The sequence below is a fragment of the Sardina pilchardus genome, chromosome 21 (genome assembly GCF_963854185.1).
Source record: "Sardina pilchardus chromosome 21, fSarPil1.1, whole genome shotgun sequence".
Taxonomy (NCBI): domain Eukaryota; kingdom Metazoa; phylum Chordata; class Actinopteri; order Clupeiformes; family Clupeidae; genus Sardina; species Sardina pilchardus.
This window is the reverse complement of record NC_085014.1, coordinates 27,178,624-27,201,123: the sequence shown is the minus strand read 5'-3', so window position 1 is coordinate 27,201,123 and position 22,500 is coordinate 27,178,624. Positions and strand designations below refer to the sequence as shown.

Here is a 22,500-nt window from a genome sequence, read left to right as displayed (position 1 = left end):
TCCTGGATGTTCCTCTAATAGCCCCATGCGCGTTTAAAAGACTAACTGCTCTCGCGTGCTAAGAGGCTCTGCTGATAGTAATAGGCAGCGTAATAAGAGTAAAGCTCGTATGTAATCCTAAGCGCTCCATTGGAGTGATATGAGAGCACATTAACATGTTGGCCGCCCCCGCCCCCCCCCCCCAACGCCCCCGCACTCCTCCAGCTCCTCGTGCCGCTGCCTGTTTTGTCGAGGTGGCAGGCTAATTTCATGGCTCCAACTGGTGCTAAAGAGTGTGTCTAAGTGGCTCCTCTGAAGCGCCCGCTCAAACGCTTGCGCGCACTAAATCAAGGGCTTCTCTCTCCGCGCGCGCCCCGCCGGCTGTTCCAATCTCAGAGTTGTGGCACGGCACAAAAACAGGCGTCCGCCCGCCCACGCCCCCACCTTCAGCGGGTACAGCGCTAGCGTGCGTCTGCTGCTGCGCCCGTGGTTGGCGTGGGACGTTACAGTAGCCGGGGCCTGTGGCCACATCATTCATCAACAGCCAACACGGAGGGATTCTCTTACACCTTATTTCCCCTCCGTATCTCCTCTTCCGCCCGCCACTTTACATTCTGTCCATCTTTCTGTTCTCCTCCCTCATTCAGTTTTTCTTTCCTTCTCTCTCTCTCTCTCTCTCTCTCTCGCGCGCGCGCTCGCTCGGTCGCTAGCTGCTCTGAAGGAAGATGCATGATTTATGAAGCTCTATTTTTACTAGTTACCGAGCAGAAGTAAGAGAACCGGCGACAAAGAGAGAGAGAGAAAGGGAGGAAGAGGAGATTGAGAAAGAAAAGTAGAGAGGAGAAAGAAAGGAAGAGGAGAGGAGAAAGAGAAGAGAGGAGAAAGAAAGGAAGAGGAGAGGAGAAAGAGGAGATGAGAAGGGAAGGAAGAGGAGAGGAGATGAGGGAGAATATGGAGAAAGAAAGGAAGAGGAGAGGAAGAGGAGAGGAAGAGGAGATGAAGAAAGAGTGGAAGAGGAGATGGAGAAAGAAAAGAGGAGAGGAGAAACTGATTTTGAAGTGAGGATCTGGCAGAGGGTTGGGTCTGACTTCATCCCGCTGTGGCTGTGCGTAGTTGCTGGCGTATGAGGACCTGAGGTAGAGTGAGTAATGCTGCAGAGAGACGAGCCGTAACCTCTGTGAAGGCAGCAGCACAGGCCTGCATAGCCACCAGCCTGAAAGCCCAGAAAGCCTCGGCGCTCTTTGAAAAGAGATCCTTTCAGACTTAGCTGGCTGTTAAGGGTTTTACCAACACCACATCTTGAGGTGCACTTGTAGTTTCAGCACTGAGCGCTGAATGGCGCCCACCTCTTGAGCTCGACTGCTGTCATTGTCAAAAGGGCTTTTATACCATACAGGTGGCCTCACCTGGAGCGGCTCTGAGGCTTCTTCACAGTCACTTCCTATCAGTCGAGCGTCTGAAGTGCTCTCTTTCTCTTTGTCTTTCTTCCTCTTTATCCTCTCTCTCTCTCTCTTTCTCTCTCTCTCTCTCTCTCCCTCTCTTCCATTGTGGCCCAGAGGCTGTGGCAGGTATAGTGCTCAGCTCCTGTTATAGTGTCTGTCTGGAGATGCTGCTGGCAAGAGTTCCATCACAGGGCACATGAATCAGCTGCTGTCTGCCATGATGGAGTCTCCCTCAGCCTCCACCCATCACAGTTATGGACAATGATCCATCAGAGTTATATGTGTCTTAAGGAGCATACGTCTGCTAGAGTTTGTCACAGGTTAAGTGTTTGACTTATGTATGCGTTTCAGTCCGTATACAGTACGTATTGAAATGGGTTTGTGAGTGCTTTGAGTACTGGTGGGTCTGTACATGTTTTTGTGTGTGTACTGTTTGGTTTGTACATCTCATAGTGTTTCTTTCCTATGGAAGAGTGTGTGTGTGTGTGTATCAATGGCTTTATTTTTGTTTGCCTTTCACCTGTTTTTTATTGGTGTGTGTGTGTATGTGTGTGTCTGCGTGTGTGTGTGTGTGTGTGTGTGTGTGTGTGTGTGTGTGTGTGTGTGTGTGTGTGTGTGTGTCTCACCTGTCCTTGGCTGTATGGATGTGATAAAGGCTGCTATGATGAGGGGAGGGATTTCAGTACTCTCATTGAGACGGCTCTTATCTGCTCTGTCCCGTTCTTTTTTCCGCTCCTCAACTCCTTTTCTTGCTTCCTCTCTCTCTCCCCTTCCCTCTCTCTCTCCCCCTCTCCCTATCTCTCTCCCTCTCTCTCTCTCTCTCTCTCTCTCTCTCTCTCTCTCTCTCTCTCTCTCTCTCTCTCTCCCTCTCTCTCTATGGTGGCATCACGCACGCTGCCTCCAAAGCTGATATTAATACCCAGCTAATGAGTACCTGAAGATAGTAAACAATGGCTGCAGTATCACTTTCAGTCTGTCTCTTTTCTCCTTCCTTACTGTAGCTCTCTCTGTCTGTTTCTCCCTCTCTCTCTCTTGTTCTCAGTCTTTGTCCCTCTATCAGACACTCAATTTATCTTTTCTTCTCAAAGTCACGTATAAAATACTTTCAAACTGGGACGGCGGCCCGTAGGTTATTGAGGAAGGAGAGAAGAATGGGAGCGGGAGGAGAATACTTATCTAAAATGAAATGGGGAATTTCTCATAAGGACATCACGGAATAAGCATATCTAATGGGAAGTTATTTAAGAAATGTGAAAGGAAATGAATTTAATCTTCTTTCACTGCGGGGGTCTGAGTGCGAATGCAGATGTTTGTCTCTCCTGCCAAGTCTACTGCTGGCAGACTAACAGTGTTGGTTAAGCCACAGTCCCCCAAAATCATTTTTGATCGAGCAATTAATTGGAGGAACTAATTGAATTTCTAAACTAATTATGCTTGTAAATTTGATTTCTTTTCATTTCTTTTTAAATGGTGAAATCTATCGGCGTATGTCGGACATCTTTCCTCACGTCGTTTGAGCTCACGCAGGGGGTCTGTTCCAGGCGAGGATGTGGAATGCTTGCGACACTTCTTAATGAGGAGGATCATTCTATTATACCGAGACATTGTTTGTTCTCGGTGGTTATTATGAAAGGGACCAGTGTATTGAGAACGTCTCTGGTATACAAATGGCCATTGGGATATGGGTATGAATTTTGTAATGGTGGACAATGAACTGTATGCACAAGGCTCTGTAAAAAGCTTGTTTCAGGTTATTAGTATTGAAAATGTACTGTTTAGTAGAGTCCCATTAAAATATGCAAATATCACCTGGAGGACACATCACACACAGATATATCCTGAAGATACCTAAACTATAATAGCTTTTCATAACCTCAGAAAAACAATTGTTTGTGCTTTGGTATTTCAATTCCACAACCTGGGCTTTCTTGCCCAGTTCAGCTGATTTACTTCCCTCAGTAGCACAGATAAACACTCCAAATAGTGCTCTAATGCTTCCTCCAGAGGTTGGGAGATTATTGGCTGTTATCACATTTCACTTTTTTCTTGGGTTATAGAGTTTACAGTGAATTGGGGTTTGTATGTACTGGATAATGTATATATTATAATCTGGTGAGCCTGGTATATGGCGAGTGGAGTTGAGTTCATAAGCTTGTTCTGGAGGCGCATTTGAATTTTGCTCAAGGCCCTGCGCTTCGTGCTTGGACCGAGAGATTCCTCTGTGGCCAGACGCCTCCGCAGGTTGGTGGGGTCAAATTTGTTTGCCGCTTTTTTAAATTGGGGTGATCAGGCCATCACTCCAGTTTTTCCGGGAAATATACAGCTCGCCCTGCGAGGCTGAGGAATTGGTGATGCTTTTTTCTCTCTCCAATCTCCCTCTGTCACTATCTCTCTTTTATTCTCTCAGTCTCTCTCTCTCTCTCTCTCTCTCTCTCTCTCTCTCTATGTACCGTCCACCGTCCCCCCCGCCCCCCCCCCCGTGTTGGTCTCCCGCTAATTCTCCGGTGTGCCGTGTCTCCCGGGGGGTGTGTGGGAGCTCACCCAGGGCACACAGCACACGCTACTCCCACAACCAATCGCATTAATCACGGCCGGGGGGAGCGCGGGGCCCACGGAAATTACACCAGGAAAGCTGTTCCATGTTGCGCCGCACACTAGCCGCTAATGATTTCCCTTGAGCAGGAGGAGAGAGATAGCAACTGTGTGTGTGTGTGTGTGTGCGCGCGTGTGCGTGTGTCTTTGTGTGTGCGTCTGTGTGTCTGTGAGTGTGTGTGTGTGTGTGTGTGTGTGTGTCTTTGTGTGTGTGTTTAGATGTGTAAGGGTACTGTATATCGTGTTTTAGTGTGTTCCGTCAGAATTGCAATCCTCCCTCAGCGTCTGTGTGTACTGTGTAATTGAAGCCTTCCTCACTTACATCTTAATTGGAATTGCTGAGTAATAACTGTTCTGTCAAAGCACGTTTGTTGCAGCGGAGGTGTGCCGTGATAACCAACAGCCATCAAAGCAATTCAGAAAGGAATGTGGAAAACGAAACGAAAGAAGAAAAAAAGCCCTGTATGATTCACCTTCATCTCTCTTGAGGCAGAGAGATTCTTGCACGCACACAATTACAACCTTCGCTTAAAGTGCCTTGTTTGGTTCTCTCCTTCTCTCCTCTCCCAATCTCCCCCTCTCCCTCCCTCCTTCCCTAAGCGTTTCTCTCTGGTTAGTCGATAGGAGAACTGTATATCGATCTGTGCTGATGAGATGCCCGGTAGATTAGCTTTCAGCACATGTGCTGTGTGCCTCTGCCTTGTACATGAGCTCCTGATTGGCTGTGTGTGGGCGTGTGCACTCTGATGACATCGCTAGTCCCCAGGTGTGTTTGTTTGGCTCTGTGTTTGTGCCTGACCACTTGGGTTTGTTTGTGTTCACACGATTCATCTGTTTGTGTGTCAGAGTGTGTTTACATGCTTGTGTGTAGTGTGTGTGGGTGTGTGTGTTTGGGGTGTGTGTTTACATGCGTGTGTGTGTGTGTGTGTGTGTGAGGATTAATTTAGTATTGCGTGCGTGCGTGCGTGCGTGCGTGCGTGCGTGCGTGCGTGTGTGCATGCGTGCGTACGTGTGTGTGTGTGTGTGTGTGTTTACATGTGTGTGTGTGTGTGCATGTGTTAATATGTGTGTGTGAGGACTAATTTAGTATTTACTGTTCGAATGTGAGTATGTGTGTGCGTGCGTTTGTGCGTGCGTGTGTGCGTGCGTGCGTGCGTATGAATGAATGAAGATGTCCAGCATTAACCCCCGCCCCCTCCCCTTGTCCCATCAGCGTTCAGTGCCTCTAGCTTCAGTGTGCCTGAGCACCGTGCTGTATTCATTTAAGGCAAGCGGACACAATTAGCCGTTAACATTACAAGGCAGGATTAAGCCTCTGCCCCAAAACCCAGGGGAAATTAAACCGCCGGCGAATCATTAAACCACAAGCAAAACATTAACAAGCATTTGCATTTTTATTGCACCTGAAAAGAATGGCATCTCTCCATTATCTCACTCAGGCAGAGAAAGGGGGAGTGAGGGAGGCAGAGAGAGAGAGGGGGAAGAGAGAGAGAGAGAGAGAGAGAGAGACAGTGATTCTAGAATTCTACGAGACAGTGAGCCATGCCTAATAAGAGCTCCTAAAATTACTGGTTTATAGCCTATAAATGTTGGAAAAAAATTAAGGAATTCTAGAGAAAAATCGAGAAACATATACATGAAACACCTGTGAGTGAAATTTCAACCAAAAAACAAGAAAACAGGGAGATTCAATCATAAGAAATTGGAAGAAGACATGCAAAGTGGACATCCAAGTGGTCAGTCAAGGCAGGAAATCATTGAGGGATAACCTAACTGCAAACTCAGGAGATCAGAGGATTAAGAACAAACGGCACTCCATTCATCACTATTCTGAAGTGAGTACAAGACATAGGATAACAACATATCTAGTGAACAAAGAAGAATAACTAACTGGATTCTATATACTGGACTCAAAATAAGTTAAGAAGCTAATGCTAAGCTAATAAGCTTCAACGGTTTACTTCAACAGTTGCAACAATAGCAACATTCCAACATTCCATTGTAATATTTCAAATTCCACTGTCAAGATGATTCAGTCTGATGAACATTCTACCTTAACTCCCTGCTCCATAGTGAAGACTCCTATTACAGACTTTTGTCCCATTCAGTACCCTAAAAAGATTTCAAGTAGTACCCAAAGGAAAGAATATAAACAAAAGTTTCTTCAAGACAATCCGGAATCTATATTTTCAGACCTATATAAAAATGGTGACATTTGTAATCTGATCTTCTATACCAGATCTCCCAGTACATGGTATGACACCATGGTAGATTATTACCCTTCTGCAAAACGAGGAGGAATATGCAATGGCTGGCAACTTAAAATAAGAGACCCACAGGAACAGGACAACTTTATGACAACCATAAACATATATAAGAGTGGCTCTGTCACGATACAGGGGAATCTCAGAGACTTTAATGAAATATTCCCTACCCTTAAAATCCAGGCCACAAAGAAAGACTCAACCACAGAAGAAATTGATCTGGATGACATTACAGGAAAGAATACAGTGTTAGACGAAAACTGCCATAGACCAGCAAACGATGCTACAATTGATTCCCTACAACAATCTGTAGACATAATGAAAGAACTGTTTTCCAAAGTAGAGATTGAGGTAGTCCAACTAAGAGAAATGGTCACAAAACAAGAAGCAGATGACAAACACTCAAGAGAAATTGCCAACTTAAAAGGGCTGATCAAGGACCTGCAACAAGATAGAGACTTCTCCAGAAAAGAACTAGCTAAACAGAGAGACCTGCTGAAACACCTAGAGGAGGATAGGAACAGCTACAAGAAAGAAATAGATGTAGTTAGAGAGGAGCTGACAGAGACGAACATGACCTTGCAGAATCTACGAGAACAACTATCCTCACTCAAAGATCTACATAATCAAAGAGCTGAGCCTATCTCTCAATCCAATCAAATCCCCTCAGTACCATCTAACCTTCTCTCACCACACTGCACTGGAGGTATACCAGAACTTCACAAAAGGAAACATGTGAATGGAACAGACAACACCTCTGAAATGGAAGACAATAGGAAAACAAATATAGTGTTATTAATGGACTCAAACGGTAAATTCATCAATGAGAACAAACTTTTTCCAAAACACGATGTATCTAAGCTCTGGTGCCCTACAACGCAAAAGGCGATAGAACTCCTCACAACATCAAGTTTGGGCTCACCAAGCCACATCATCATCCACACAGGAACCAACGAACTGAGGACACAACAGGAGAGAGTAGCTGACTCCTTGAAAACAGTCATTGAAAAGGCATGTAGCACTTTCCCCAACAGCAAGATTGTCATCTCATCTATTCTGCCTCGTACTGACTTTCACCCCCATATCATTCAAAGGGTTAACTCAGCTATCTCCATGGCCTGTACTTCACGTCCCAATGTACATTTGGCACATCACCATAACATTGAAACAGACTGCTTGTTCGACCATGTACACCTTCTCAAAGACACTATTCCTATGTTCTCAAGAAATCTAAAAGATGCTGCTTTCAATCGGAATCAATGGACAAGAGACAGAAGGACAGTGCAGACAACAAGCCAGCCCTTTACTCAAAGGAGAAAACAACAAACATCTCCACAGAGATCTCCAAACATCCCATCAGATCCCCTTCACCAAGATCATCCAGGATGTCTTGGAGCCCAGACCAGTTCATCACCCACCACTATCCCATCTACAACCCCACATCAGGTTCCCTATGAACAACCGTCTACAGTAGGACATTTCACATCAAGATTGGTACCATCAACCTATGCTCAGGCCTTAAGTGGACCCTCTGTTGATGAATCAAATAGTCTCAATGACATACATAGTATGCTAAAAAAGTTATGTAATCATCTACTTAACCACAACAGGTAGTGAGATATTTCTCTTTACTTGAGAGTGTTTCACAAATTATTATCAAAAATGCTTTCTCTCTTCTTCTTTAGGCCTACTTTACTTTCTCACAGCTACATACACATTCTCTTTCCATCTACCATATTCACATACTCCCGCAGGCACACACACATTTACATACACAGACAACACTCTTTCACACTTCCATCTTTCCATACATACATACCCACTAGCTTGCAGGCTCAGAAAGTCATGCGCACTCACACACACACACACACACACATACACACGCACACACACACACACACGCACACACACACACACACGCACATACACACACACACACACACACACACACACACACACACACACACACACACACACACACACTCACACTCACACAAGCTTTCCAGTCCTACTCCAAAATATTTACCACTACAATCTCAATTCAGTGGTACCTATCTATCACTAGTATTATTATGTATTCTGCCTCGAGCCTACTCTATTATCTTGGTGCTCTGTTGCGGATATGGACATGTGGGTACAGCAGTTCATTGTGGCGGGGGCTGACACACTTGCTGGTATGGTATGTGAGGTGAAGGGGGCCTGTCTGGTTCTGGCGGGTTTAGAGGTTGTTGTTTGGTGTGGCCAATATTACTCCTCCCCACAGTGATGGACGGGGTTTCCCAACCATGCACTTGAACTGGACGCATGTGGTTGAAAGATACCATTTTGCATTATCAGCGAGACAAGCTTCCAGGCACTGCCAATGGAATCAAGGCATTCCTTGACAGATGGGACACAGTGGATCACTGTTGGTCACCAAATGGTCTCCCCAAATCACTGTAGTGGCAGTTGGGAGTGTGATATGGCAACCATTGTCCAAGGAAGTGTTATTGGAGCTAGTCTCAGAATTTCCAGTCTGGGTTTAGAGGGGATGTGGGCCGTACTGAGGGATGACTTTGGGACTTGTCGGGTCTAGGCAGGTTCCCTTTGTACACAGTGCTATGACTGGTCGGTGCTGCACGGTGCCAGTCATGGTGGATAGCTGTATCTATTGTCTCATTTTCCTGGCTGAGTGCAGAGGTTTGGAGTATGGTGAGGAGTGTATTGCACAGTAGGGTACAGCATAATTAAAAAAAAAAAAAAAAAAAAAAAAAAAAAAAGAATAAACAATAAATAAATAAATACAAATATGTATATACATATATATGCAAATATAATAGATATATAAATAAACATACTACAGCACACATACACACACCTCCCTCATACACACCCATACGCACTCAAATCTACACACACTTATATCTATTTAATTGTTTTCCTCCTTTCTATCTTCACCCCCTTTGCAAATGTATTGATTCACTACAGCTGAGTGAATGCTTGTAAAAAAAAAAAAAAAAAAAAAAAAAAAAAAAAGGAATGGAAAAAAAAAGAAGAGGAACAAAAAAAAAAAAAAAAAAAAAAGTTTCTTTGATTATGATTCTTGTATGCTTTTTATCCAGCGTTTATAGGCTATACCAATGTTTAGGATTTGTTTGGATATCAAAATGTCTTTTCGTATAAGCACTTGGAACATTCAGGGTTTAAACTCTGCTCTTTTCGGTCTTAAAAGCCAAAATCCAGAATTTATAAAAGCAATTAAAGATATTGATATTATAATACTGCAAGAGACCTGGTACAGAGGGGGTGAAATCACTGGCTGTCCACCGGGTTACAGAGAAATAATAGTTCCATCGATAAAATTAAAGTCAACTAAACAGGGTAGGGATTCAGGAGGTCTTTTAATATGGAGCAGAGCTGACATCAATTGTGAGTTAATTAGAAAGGGTAAATATAATGCATGGCTGAAAATTGGAAAAAATATCATAACCACCCCAAAAGATCTGTTTCTATGTACTATCTATATTCCTCCATCCGACTCACCATATTATGACGAAAACACATATATAGAACTAGGAAACGAAATTAGCTACTATCAATCGATTGGACATGTAATGATATGCGGTGATCTAAATGCTAGAACCGGCGAAGGCCTAGATACAGTAAATACTCTTGGCGACAAATTCATAATTGGACAAAATATACATTTTCCTACTCATCTAACCAGAAACAACTATGATAAAACAATAAATACTCACGGTAGGGCTTTGTTAGAGCTCTGTCAATGCCAGGGTCTATACATTGTCAACGGGAGACTAAGAGGAGACTCATTAGGACAGTACACTTACAGTTCAGTCCTTGGATGCAGTACGGTCGATTACTTCATAACAGACCTTAATGAAAATAATTTAAGGGCTTTCACAGTAAATCCTTTGGCACCATTTTCTGACCATACACAGATTACTCTCTATCTAAACAGAACTAATGAACAGCCCAACTTTTCCCATTCATCTATGATGCATAGGATTAGTAAGACCTACAGATGGCGTGACAATAGCAAAGACCAATATATTAAAGCAATCAAACAAGACGACTCAAATGCAATGATATATATGTTTCTGAACAACCTCTATTCAATGGACAAAGAAGGAGTAAACAATGCTGTTACTGATTTAAATAAAATATTTGACCATATAGCCAAATCCTCTGGGTTGCTATCCCATAAAGGTAAAACAAAAACTAAAAACAAGAAACCAACTTGGTATGATACAGAATGTAAGACATTGCGGAAAGATTTAAGGAAATTATCAAACCAAAAACACAGACAACCCAACAATGAGGTCATTCGATTACAATATGCTGAATCACTGAGAAAGTACAAACATAAACTTAAGACTAACAAATCTAGTTTCCTGGCAAAACAAATTGATGAATTAGAGGAATCAATTGACTCCAATAATTTCTGGGAACACTGGAAAACATTACAAACAAAAAATTCAGAGGAGTTAGCCATACAAAAGGGAGATATATGGACAGATCATTTCAAATCCCTGTATAAAAACAACCCCTTAAATAACCACCAAAAGCAAATACTTCAAAAATTGGACAAATTGGAACAAATTATAAAACCCTATCAGAACCCTTTAGATATGCCAATTACTGAAAAAGAACTGGAGGAAAAAATAAAAACTCTACATCCCAAAAAGGCCTGTGGGTTTGACAACATTCTGAATGAAATGATCATTAACACAGACCCCACCTTCCAAAGAGCCATTCTTAAACTCTTCAATTTAATTCTTAATGTAGGGCATTTTCCTGAATTATGGAGCAAGGGTCTCATTTCACCTATATTTAAGAGCGGTGACAGGCAAGATCCTAATAACTACAGAGGGATATGCATCTGCAGCAACATAGGCAAACTATTCTGTTCCATAGTAAATTCAAGACTGACAGACTTTATCAATCAACACAACATACTAAACAAAGCACAAATTGGATTCCTCCCAAACCATAGGACCTCAGATCACATTTTTACACTACACACTATAATTGATAAACATGTTAAACAAGACAAATCTAAATTATTCACTTGCTTTGTTGATTTCCAGAAAGCGTTTGATACAGTATGGCACAAAGGTCTCCTCTACAAATTATTAGATTATGGGGTCGGTGGGCGAACATATGACGTAATAAAGTCAATGTATTCCTCAAGCGAATGTGCAGTCAAGATTGGAAACATGCATACAGATTTTTTCTCCCAACACCGTGGTGTCCGCCAAGGCTGTGCAATTAGCCCAATGCTATTTAATTTATACATCGATGAATTGGCCATCAAAATTCAACAATCCACAGACCCTGGTATAAAATTATTAGACACAGAGGTAAAATGTCTTCTCTATGCAGATGACCTAGTCCTTATAGCACCAGATGAGGTAAGCCTGCAAAATAGCCTGAATATTGTAGAGAAATTCGCAGAAAATTGGTCACTAAAGGTGAACTTGAAAAAAACAAAAGTTGTAGTGTTCCAAAGAAAAAACAAAAATAACAAAATTATAACATTTTCAATTGGCAAAGAAGTAATCGAACAAACACAAGAATACACTTATTTAGGGATCTCCATCAACTCAACAGGAAAATTTGATTTGGCAGTAAAAAACCTGAAAGAAAAAGCACAAAGATCTTTATATGCTATCAAAAAGTCAATTCAAGCCAATATTCCGATACAAATATGGTTGAAAATTTTCAAACAAGTCATCGAACCTATTGCCCTCTATGGGTGCGAAATATGGGGACCACTTTCAAAATATGAATTCGCAGACTGGGAAAAACACCCAATCGAAGCCCTTCACACGGATTTCTGTAAAAGAATTCTCAAAGTCCACAGAAATACCCCGCATAATGGCTGCAGGGCTGAACTAGGCCAGTTCCCATTAATTATCAAAATTAAAAAAAGAATTCTAAAATTTTGGAAACACATACAATTTAGTGACCCCAACTCAATACACTATAAAGCCCTAAAAAGCACAGAATTAAATATAGAGAAGAGTCCCCTAAATCAATTCATTATAAAGCACAGCAATCTCACTCCAATTAATTTGACAATGTCAAAAACTAAAAAAGATTCCATACAATTAGCAAATAAAATTCATCCAAATGGTATCATAGAAAAAGAAAAAGAAAAATATATATCATATTGGACAGAAATAACGAAAACCCAACATAAACTTGATTGTTACCTTAGTATCAATCACAAATATGAATTGGCCCCATACCTAAAAAATCTCAATGACTCAAAACTATCCAAAACATTGACAATGTATAGACTCAGTGAGCACAACCTCAATATTGAAATAGGCAGAAGGAAACAGACCTGGTTACCTAGAGAGGCCAGGCTGTGTCACCACTGCCAAGATAGTAAAATAGAAACAGAACTGCATTTTTTAACCGAATGCCATTATTATAAAGACCTCAGGGAAACCTTCCTCACCAAAGTTAGTGGCATACACCCTGACATTTTAAATAAAGATAACAAGGGCAAACTTCAATATATCCTAGGCGAAATTCCAGAAATCACACTGATAGCTGCAAAATTTGTATTAGCCTGTCACGAAAGACGAAATGCAACCGTAAGCCAGTGATTCCACCCCCTACTGTTGTTTATTGATTTGTCTTATCTTTATTTTCTCTTTACATTTATTTGTCTATTTTTTCCCCCCTCTCCCCCCCCCCTTATAATTACTATTATTGTCACCTGTTTTAAGTTTTGTTCATTATTGTTATTATTATTATTATTATTGCTATTATTATTATTATTATTATTATTATTATTATTATTATTACTTGTAATGCTTTGGCAATATTGTAACCTCAACAGTCATGCCAATAAAGCACAATGAATTTGAATTTGAATTTGAGAGAGAGAGAGAGAGAGGGAGGCAGAGAGAGAGAGGAAGACAGAGAGAGAGAGTTTATTTATTATTATGATGTTGCCCCGCTGAAAAAGAAGAAAAACAATTGCGTTTTCGATGGGGAGAACAAGGAACCTAATTTACACTCAGAGTGTCTGCCGAGGGTTACGATTAGAAAAAGAAAGAGACGGGAAAAAAAGCTATTGCTGTACGAAACAATGACTTAGCTTCTTTGTCATGTAAATCCTATTGTCACTGGGAATAAACAAACTGAGAAATAGGCAGCCATGGAGGAATGGCTGCGCTAGATAAAAGGAGTGGAAAGTTTACCGTTTGGGGACGGCACACTTTATTAATTCATTGTTAAGCAAAACTATTATTTGGACTATTGTGTGGGAATGTCACCAGCTGTGTGGAGAGGCGTATCCTGACCTTGGGCGCTTTGTCCCGCTTTTTCCTCCCGCAGGTGAACGGTGTGTGCGCGCACGCACCTGCGCGGGTCTCGCGCTCCGTAGGGGCCGCCCCGGACCCCCCAAGAGTGGCCCTGGCGTCACGCAGCCCCCAGCCCATGGACTTTGACCCCGAGGAGACGCTGTCTGGCCGACGCAGGTAATTGTGTGTTTGGGGTGGGGGGGACCTATAGCGGAGCGGCTTATTGGCTCTCCTCCAGCAGCTGACCTGAGATCAGCGTGTCCCCATGGGACCGGCATCAGCACTCATTAGGCCTAATGGCGTAGCACCCCCCCACAGGACCTCTGGCCACGCCACTGACCTTCAGTCGGGCTCTTAATTGGTCATCCAATTTGGGTTATGCGTAAACACTCCACCCTGTGGAGCCTGGTTAAAATGAAGCCCGTGATCGTGGGCTTGCAAAATCAGATTCACCATCCAGAGTTCTAAAGCATGCACCACTACCCACATGCCTACAGTACACACAGTGAATCAGTGCATCACATGCATACAGCTTCTGACAGTAGCCTCTAACCATCATTTTCTTTGCTCTTCGATCCATTTTTTCTTTGTAAAAATTCTGCGGTTCCAAAAAACTGTGCTGTTTGAGGGGAGGAGAGACAGCGTGAGCGCAAGCTCGGTGGTGTGGTGTGGGGGGGGGAGACGGGCTGGCAGGATTCTGGATGTACTTCATTATGATCCGCTTGTCTAGCCGGAGAGCGAGCGTGGCGCTCCTGCTGTCACTGTGTAGCCCCGTGCTCTGTGGCCTCACCTGCCCACCACACCACGGCCCTCCAGCTCTCTCCGTCGCCTGCACCGCTCACACACGGCGCTAATGAGGGCCAAGCCTGCGAGGCTGGAGTCATGAGCAACACGGAGGCAGGTGTGGGTAAAGTGTGTGTGTGTGTGTGTGGAAGTGAATGTCTGTGTATGCATGTGCTTGTGAGTGTGTATGAGAGTGTGAGTATGTGTGTGTGCGTGTGTGTGTGTGTGTGTGTGTGTGTGTGTGTGTGTGTGTGTGTGTGTGTGTGTGTGTATGTGTGTGCGTGTTTGTACAAGTGAATGTCTGTGTATGCATGCGCATGTGAGTGAGTATGACAGAGTGTGAGTATGTTTGAGAGAGTGTGTGTGTGTGTGTGTGTGTGTGTGTGTGTGTGTGTGTGTGCACATGATGAGTGTGCGAGTGCGAAGCTGACAATTGTGACAGAGAGAGCCTCATTAACACGAGAGGGCATCTCCCGCCGTGGCAGTGACATTGAGCTAACCCGCCCGCCCGCCTGCTCTCCTCCTCTCCTCTCCTCCTGTCCTCCCCTCTCCTCTCCACTCCACTCTTCTTCCTCTCTCCTCTCCTCTCCTTTCCTTTCCTCCCCTCCTGTCCTCCCCTCTCCTCCTCCTCTCCTCCTCCTCTCCTTTCCTCCTCTCCTCTTCCTCTCCCCTATCCTCTCCTCTCTTCCTCTCTCCTCTCTTCTCCTCTCCTTTCCTCTCCACTCCTCTCCTCCCCTCTCCACTCCACTCCTCTCCTCCTCGGATGAACAGATGAGAGGTCTGACCAGTCCTGTGTGGTGGACCTGGCTGCCCGTGCGGCTTAACGTCAGTTCCAAGAGGGCCGAGCTGCTCTAGTGTGTGAGCTCACACGGCCCCCCGGGACACTAATTGGGCCGGCTTTCATTCAGCACGCCGGCCAGCCAGGCCCTCTCACTGTGATGCCTCGTGTTCTCCCTCCACGTTTGACACTCTCCACTTCCTCTTTCTCTTGTTCCCACTCTTTTATTTTGGTCTTATCATTCTCTCTCTCTCTCTCTCTCCCCCTCTCTCTCTCTCTCTCTCCCTCTCTCTCTCTCTCTCTATCGATCGGTTTGTATATCTATCCGTTTCCTCCTCTCCTATCTCCCCATCTCCAGGAAGTTCATCTCCGGTCTGCGGGGCTTCGGCTCTTTCTACAGTGGCCTGGGGGAGGCGCTGTGCAGCCGCGAGTCAGCCGCGCTCAACGACTCCCTCTGCTGGAACGGACAGGAAATGACAGACAAGTGAGTACGGACCACCGACAACATCCACGCAACACATCCATTCCACTTACCCCAGAAGCAGAGATGTAAATGTCCAGCTTGAGAGAGTAAAAGACCTACAGTACCATGTATTTGTTCCAACTCATTCACTTAACCAGCTGATTCTAACAAGCACAACACCTCAGCCAGGTAGGTCAACTTGTTGGTGAAATCACCTGAGTCACTAGTGCACAGGTAGAACCAATACACTTACTCTCTGAAGCTGGCCATATAGAAATGGCCCCTCAGTGCCTGTACAGTACAGGGCAGACATAGAGAAGTGTACAGTATAGGGCAGACATTGAAATGTACAGTATAGGGCAGACATATAGAAATGTACAGTACAGGGCAGACATATATGGCCTCTCAGTGACTGTACAGTACAGGGCAGACAGAGAAATGTACAGTACATTGCAGACATATAGAAATGCACAGTATAGGGCAGACATATATAAATGGCCTCTCCTCTCAGTGCTGTGTCCTACTGTATGTGCTGTGTGTGTGGAGATGCTTTGGATGCATCACAGTCAGAGCAGCAGAATCTCTGCCAGCAGCACTGTTGTCTGCCAAGCTCACTCTTTCAGGCACAGAGAGTGTGTAGCCTCCATGCCTGTGTCTGTGGAGGACTCCTCAGCCTGAGACACACTGCAGGTCCGCTGGAGGACGCTGGGGGATGGACGGTGCCTGAGACAGAGTGGTAGAGGTTGGGAGGGAGAGTGGACCGGCCTCCAGGCTGACCACAGCAGACTTACAACCACCCAACCCTCAGAGGGACGAACGCTAGTGCTCGTAATAGCCATTCAAGTGCCACCCACACACACGCATACACACACACACACACACACACACACCGTACACCCGCACACACACACACACACTTGAACAACAAGACATTAAAAACCACTTCTACGATCATGATTTTGACTTTGGGCATTAAAGCTGTGCCCATAAATTTCCTCCCGGCTCTTTTTATTCGCACGCTGCGTGTTTTCTTTCGGGGGCTGAATGAAGTAGGGTCACTTGGCAGCAGTTCTGCTGGCTGGCTCTTTCTCTGACAGGGCTGTTAGTGTAAATCTCAGGCTGGTGTGTGTGTGTGTGTGTGTGTGTGTGTGTGTGTGTGTGAATGTGTGGGTATGAGGAGGCTATGAGGGTGTGTGTGTCTCTGTGTGTAAGTGTGTGTAGGTGTTTGTAAGTGTGTGTGTGTCTGTGTGTGTGTGTCTGTGTAAGTGTGTGTGTGTCTGTGTAAGTGTGCATGTGTGTGTGTGTGTGTCTGTGTCTGTGTGTGCGTGTGTGTGTGTGTGCTCGTGAGGATTATTAATGTCACCGGCTGCTGATGCTCCCGGCCGCTTTAATCATGGGTTGGCCGCTAGTGGCTGGCTGCTGGTGCTGGCCTGTGTGTGGAATGGGTCATATTTCTCTGCTGGCGCTGCCCTGTGTGGCGCGTGCCCTCCACCGGACGCTCCCGCTGTCCTGCTGACCCGTCCTTCTCAGCACCCACGCGCCCCCCCCCCCCGTCCACTCCACTCCCCTGACCCCCCCCCCCCCCCCCCCCCCCCGCCCCACCGAAGGGCCTCCTGCCACCCACACAAACACTGCACTGGACACACTGGCTGTGTTTACATGCACTTCAGTATCCTGGATATGATCAGGAATTTTGAAGCATCCCGGTTTTTGTATTTGCGCACGTAAACATCATATCCCGATTTCAGAACCCTGGACAAGCCCTTATCCTGGTTTTGAGAAACCCGGTTATGCTAGGTGGAGTACTCCGAAAGAAATTGGGATACTGTTCCATGTAAACAGCTTATCCCAGTTTCTTATGCAAACATGATTGCATTAGGAACTAGGATACGGTGTGCTAATAGGACTTTTATTGTCGGTAACCGGGATATTAGTATTCATCACTGCATTTGCATGCAGGTTATTAGCGGGATTTTGAAGTATTCAGTTTTGTGCGCATGTAAATATATGGGGATACTGTTCCATGTATGTATACCTTATCCTGCTTTCTCATGCAAACTTGCAATTAGCCAGTACAAGATTCATCATGTATACAGGAATATGAATAACTAGGTTTTTCCGTGTTCATGTAAACACCATTATTTGGAATATGATCAAATTCTGGGTGACATTATTATAAGTTTGTTATGTATGTTGTATAGATGTGTGCAGACTGTATTATGCTACAGTATATACTCTATATTGAGTATGTGTATGGTTTGTGTTAATGTGTTTGTGTTTGTGTTTGTGTTTGTGTTTGTGTTTGTGTTTGTGTTTGTGTGTGTGTGTATGAGTGGGTGTGCGTTGGGTCCATATGTGGTCTCAGTGTGTGTTTGTACCCTGTGTGTGTGTGGCCCATATGGCCCATGCCGCTCCATTCTGTAGCTCTGTGGGTCTCCCTACCATGCGCGTCTCTATCCAGTTAGAGATAGAGTTAGAGAGCGCGTCTCCTGACAGTATGTGTACCCAGTGTGTGTGTGTGTGTGTGTGTGTGTGTGTGTGTACGAGTGTGTGTTGCATGTGTTAAGACGCGGTGGCGTGCTTCTCCTTCAGAGAGGCGCCGCAGGCCCGGGCCGCGTGGCCACAGAGAGGACGGTGGGCGAGTAAAACGGCCGAGTCAGAAGCGCCGGGCGCCGCCGCTCCCCGAGGGCGCGGGCAGACGGGTGCCAGCGGGGCACGGCCCCCCCACAGGGGTTAATTAGGAGAGGAGGAGCAGAGAGGGAGGGGCGGAGGGAGGGAGAGAGGGACACAGCGGCGCGGAGGGAGAGCAGGCGCAGGGACGCAGCGGAGACAGGAAGGATTGTCCTGCTGCCCCCACGGCTCCCGAGCCGCCCATCCCAGATCACGCCTGGCCCGTGTGTGTGTGTGTGTGTGTGTGTGTGTGTGTGTGTGTGTGTGTGTGTTTGTGTGTGTGTGTACTGAGAGTGTGAGAGAGAGTGGCCAAGATGTTTGGCAGGGTTTTAATGAGTGCGCAGCGCTGCCAAACCGAGTGACCTTGATAGCTGGATTGAGCTGAGCTGTACATTATGATTCGAGCAGTGCTGGAATAAAAGCACATACACACACACACACACACACACACACACACACACACACACACACACACGCAAACACACACACACACACTCTCTCATACACACACACACACAACTGTCCTGAAGAGCTGTGAATGACAGTTTAAAAAAAAAAATGGCTCTGCTTAAAAACTTTCAGCCACAGAAGTTTTTAACAAGCCAACAGGGACTAATGCAGAGGAGCTCTGGTCTAGATGCTCTAGCAGTTGTGCACGTACTGAAGTGCGTTATTATTTAGAGTTGCATTGTGGAGCATCGGAGGTGCACACTCAGCACACATGCTCAGCAGCCAGTAATTGTGGGTGTGCTGCACAGTCCAGCCCTGTGCCTCACACTATGGAGCTGTTAAAAGATGCATTTAGACGTCTGATGTTTTATTTGGACGGGATGGAGTTGAGTTATTCATGTCTGATTGATCTGCACTGTTGATCTGCACTCCATTCATGTAGCATTTCTGGTCTCTTAGATAATGAGCTGGAACTGCAGAGTTATGGCTGACTGGAGCTCGAGCGAGCGCTGAGATAGATCCCCATTGCAGTGCACATTCATGGTAAACAATAGGCTTTGCAATATACATAGCTAGTATTAGCAATTCAGCACTCCCACTGGTCCTTGGAAAGTCGGCAAAAACTTTCTAAATGCATCTGCTCTGTCTGGGAGAGGCAGAGAAAAGGAGAGTGTGACGGAGAGCTTTTCCACTAGAAGAGTGAAGATGAGCCAGTTCAGTGGTGAGGTCAGCAGTCAGCAGTGTGGTCAGTAGTCACCTGCTCTGGCATTTCTGCAGCAAGTGTGTTGGTTTGGAGAAGTGGCTCTGAGGCCCCTATGGGTTGCCTGCACTGTCCCTTAGCTCCATATGCTATACAGGAAGTGGGATGACATGAGGCCATCAGAGGAGTGCCATGAAGACGAGTGTATATGAGTGTACGGTGCAATGCTCGACTGAAATACTCCTTACAGACTGTCATTGAGAATGTCCGTGGAAAAGTCCCTGGTAGCTAGTCTGTTGAAAAGAGTGGGAAGTCTATATTTACATGGCTTACATGGCCAGTATCTGAATGTGCGTCACAGTCTGCTGAGGCTCTCTTTGTTGGGCACAATAGCACCCAGTTGTGATGACCTCCTGCTGAAAGCCTCATTCTCCTCATGCTCCTTCAGTGAGTGGAGAAATGATCACAGTGCCCTCAGAGCATCAGCTGCTCCATGTGTTAGCGCTCAGCTGCCACTCCAACACTAACCTATCAGTGTCCTGCTCACACACGACCTCACCTGATGCGTGTGTGTGTGTGTGTGTGTGTGTGTGTGTGTGTGTGTGTGAGGGTCAATCTGTGTAATAGACTCTTCTCAGTCACTCATAAGTAATCCCATCTGCTCATATCCTCCTAGTGGGGAGCGGCGCTACATTATTTATGTGCTAATTAATGCTGGGAGGTGAGCTGACAGCGGCGGTAATAAGAAGAATAAATAAGTGTGGAGGAGAAGTCATTTGGTTTAATGAAGAGCCAGGCGAGGCGGGCGTGAAGTTTTGACTAATGGCTGTGATGGGGAACTCGTGAGCGGGGATGGTGTCATCGCACAGAAAAAGGGGGATGATATCATTCTCTCTCTTTTCCCCCCCTCTTCAGTGGCTTAGTGTGAGTTATTTTCCCCTCTTCTCCAGATGACTTTCTGGACTTGGCCTGGTGGAAGCGGCGCACTTTGCTCTGTCTTTGAGGCGACAAAGTTGCACTCCGTTTTTAGTTCCTGGCGCACGCCTGGTGCGGAGGATCAAGCTGTGGCTGTGATCGTGCCTCGCCAGCTGCCAGGAACCCTCACCAGCTCCGGGGCCCGGGACTGCTCCCTCCGAGCGCGACCCGATCCGACGACGCCGTGGCTGAGGCTGTGACACCGCCGCGCGCTGCAATTACAAAAACTTTTCTAGGGCTTTCCGTGCCATTAGTCTTTGGCATCTGTGCCAGCCAGCTCGACTCCATGAGCGGCCTTGGCCGCCGCACGCATATGTGTGTGTGTGTGTGTGTGTGTGTGTGTGTGTGTGTGTGTGTGTGTGTGTGTGTGTGTGTGTGTGGTGTGTGTGTGTGAGCGGCGGCTGCCGTCGGCAGGGGTGGCCTGTGATCTCTTTGCGGCGGGTGCGGAGCGCGGGGAGGCGCCGGAGGTGTCGGTCGAGCCGCCAGTCTGTCCCCACGGCCGCGGCGCGCCACATTAGCGCTAATTAGCACTTAATAGGGAGAAATCAGCTGGAACAGCAGCCCCAGGGAGCTCCCCAAGGATGCAGCCAGAGCTCACACTCTGCCTCGCCCTTCTCCACGCACGCCGCCCTCCCTCTCCATCTCTGTCTGTCTCTCTCTCTCTTCCCTCCTCTCTCTTCTTCTCTCTCTCTCTCTCTCTTTCTCTCCTTTCATTCATCTCTTTCTCTCCCACACTTCCACTGTCTCTCTCCTCTTGCACATTCACACGTTCGTCTATCCTCATAAACACGTTGCGCTCGTTTACTCTCGCAAAGTCACTGACAAGTTTTCTGAGTCTGTCACACACCCCCTCTCACACATCCGTCGCGCTGAGCGCTCAGTGACTCAGAGAGAAAAGCCGGCTCACCAGGCAGGCCCTAAACCCCCGTGTGTGTGTGTGTGTGTGTGTGTGTGTGTGTGTGTGTGTGTGTGTGCGCGCACTGACTAAGGTAATAACGCAGGCTTCCGCGTGGCACCTCAGCGCGGAGTGGGCCGCTCCTCCGGGAGCAGGTATACATGAATAAGAATAGATCATCAAAGGGAACCTCGCCTTCAAAAATGCGGGCGAGTCAACAAGGCTTTTTTTTTCTTTCTTTCTTTTTTTTAAAGAAAAAAAAAATCCTTCCAAGGCAAGTCGGTGTCCTTGTGTTTGTTTATTCTCCTTGACGTGGGCGGAGGATTCCAGGTGGCACAGACAAGTCGAGATCTGAAGGAGCCTTTTCTATTAATAGAGGGGAAAACGTTAAGAGTATTCCCTGTTTTGCACTTGTATGCGCTGCCGTTTTAATGTATGTTTTGAGGCCAACATAGACCACTGCTCTTCTTCATACCATTGACATGATCAGAAGAAGCACTCATATTTCCTGATCTCTAGGGTTTTTTTTGTCACTTTTGTCCTGACGTGATTTCATATAACAAGAGAATTGAAGTAAATAGAAGAGCTGAATATTTGTTTTGGCCACATCAGTAAGAATCTGTCATACTCCAGATATCTACGACTACGAAGTTAATGGAACTCTGAAGGAAAGCTTACACAATTATAAAACAAACAAGTAAGGGTGGAAATGATTTCCCTTAATGAAAAATGGGCCTGTCTTAACACAAATCTTGTAATGCATCAGTGCTGCCAAAGGCCCATTTGTCAGGCTTAAGACTCGACCTCTAGGTGGCGATAACGCTCCTGTTGTGAGTCTGAATCATGGCAGTATCTCACCGTGAACTTTGACTGTTTTGGAGCTGAACACTTCAAGCTATCTTATGAGTCACAGATGACATTCTTGGTGTGTGGCTCATGGTATGGCAGTGATTTAAAGATAAGCTGATCACTTTTGCTATTCAAACTGAAAATTGAACTAAATCTTCTATTCGAAGCGAAATGTGGAAGCGAATAAGAGAGTTTTTTCAAGGGCTTGCTGATAGAAAGCAGAAGATTTAGCTTAATACAGCAGGCCAAACCACATCAATCGTATCAAGTAATTGTATGCTTGTTATTATATGAGAATTATTATCAGATGTTTAAATGATACGTTCTTGTTTGGTAATGTT

At 45.5% G+C, this 22,500-nt stretch overlaps 1 protein-coding gene across 2 annotated transcripts in view; it reads left to right on the top strand.

Moving 5' to 3' along the window:
* The window catches only part of gpc3 (glypican 3), a 108,572-nt gene that overhangs the window by 52,402 nt on the left and 33,670 nt on the right, over positions 1 to 22,500 (top strand). For both annotated transcript variants that reach the window (XM_062524566.1, XM_062524568.1), the window contains exons 4-5: positions 13,631 to 13,773; positions 15,516 to 15,641. In XM_062524566.1, coding sequence (XP_062380550.1) covers positions 13,631 to 13,773; positions 15,516 to 15,641 — 269 coding nt within the window. The remainder of the gene's footprint in view (positions 1 to 13,630; positions 13,774 to 15,515; positions 15,642 to 22,500) is intronic.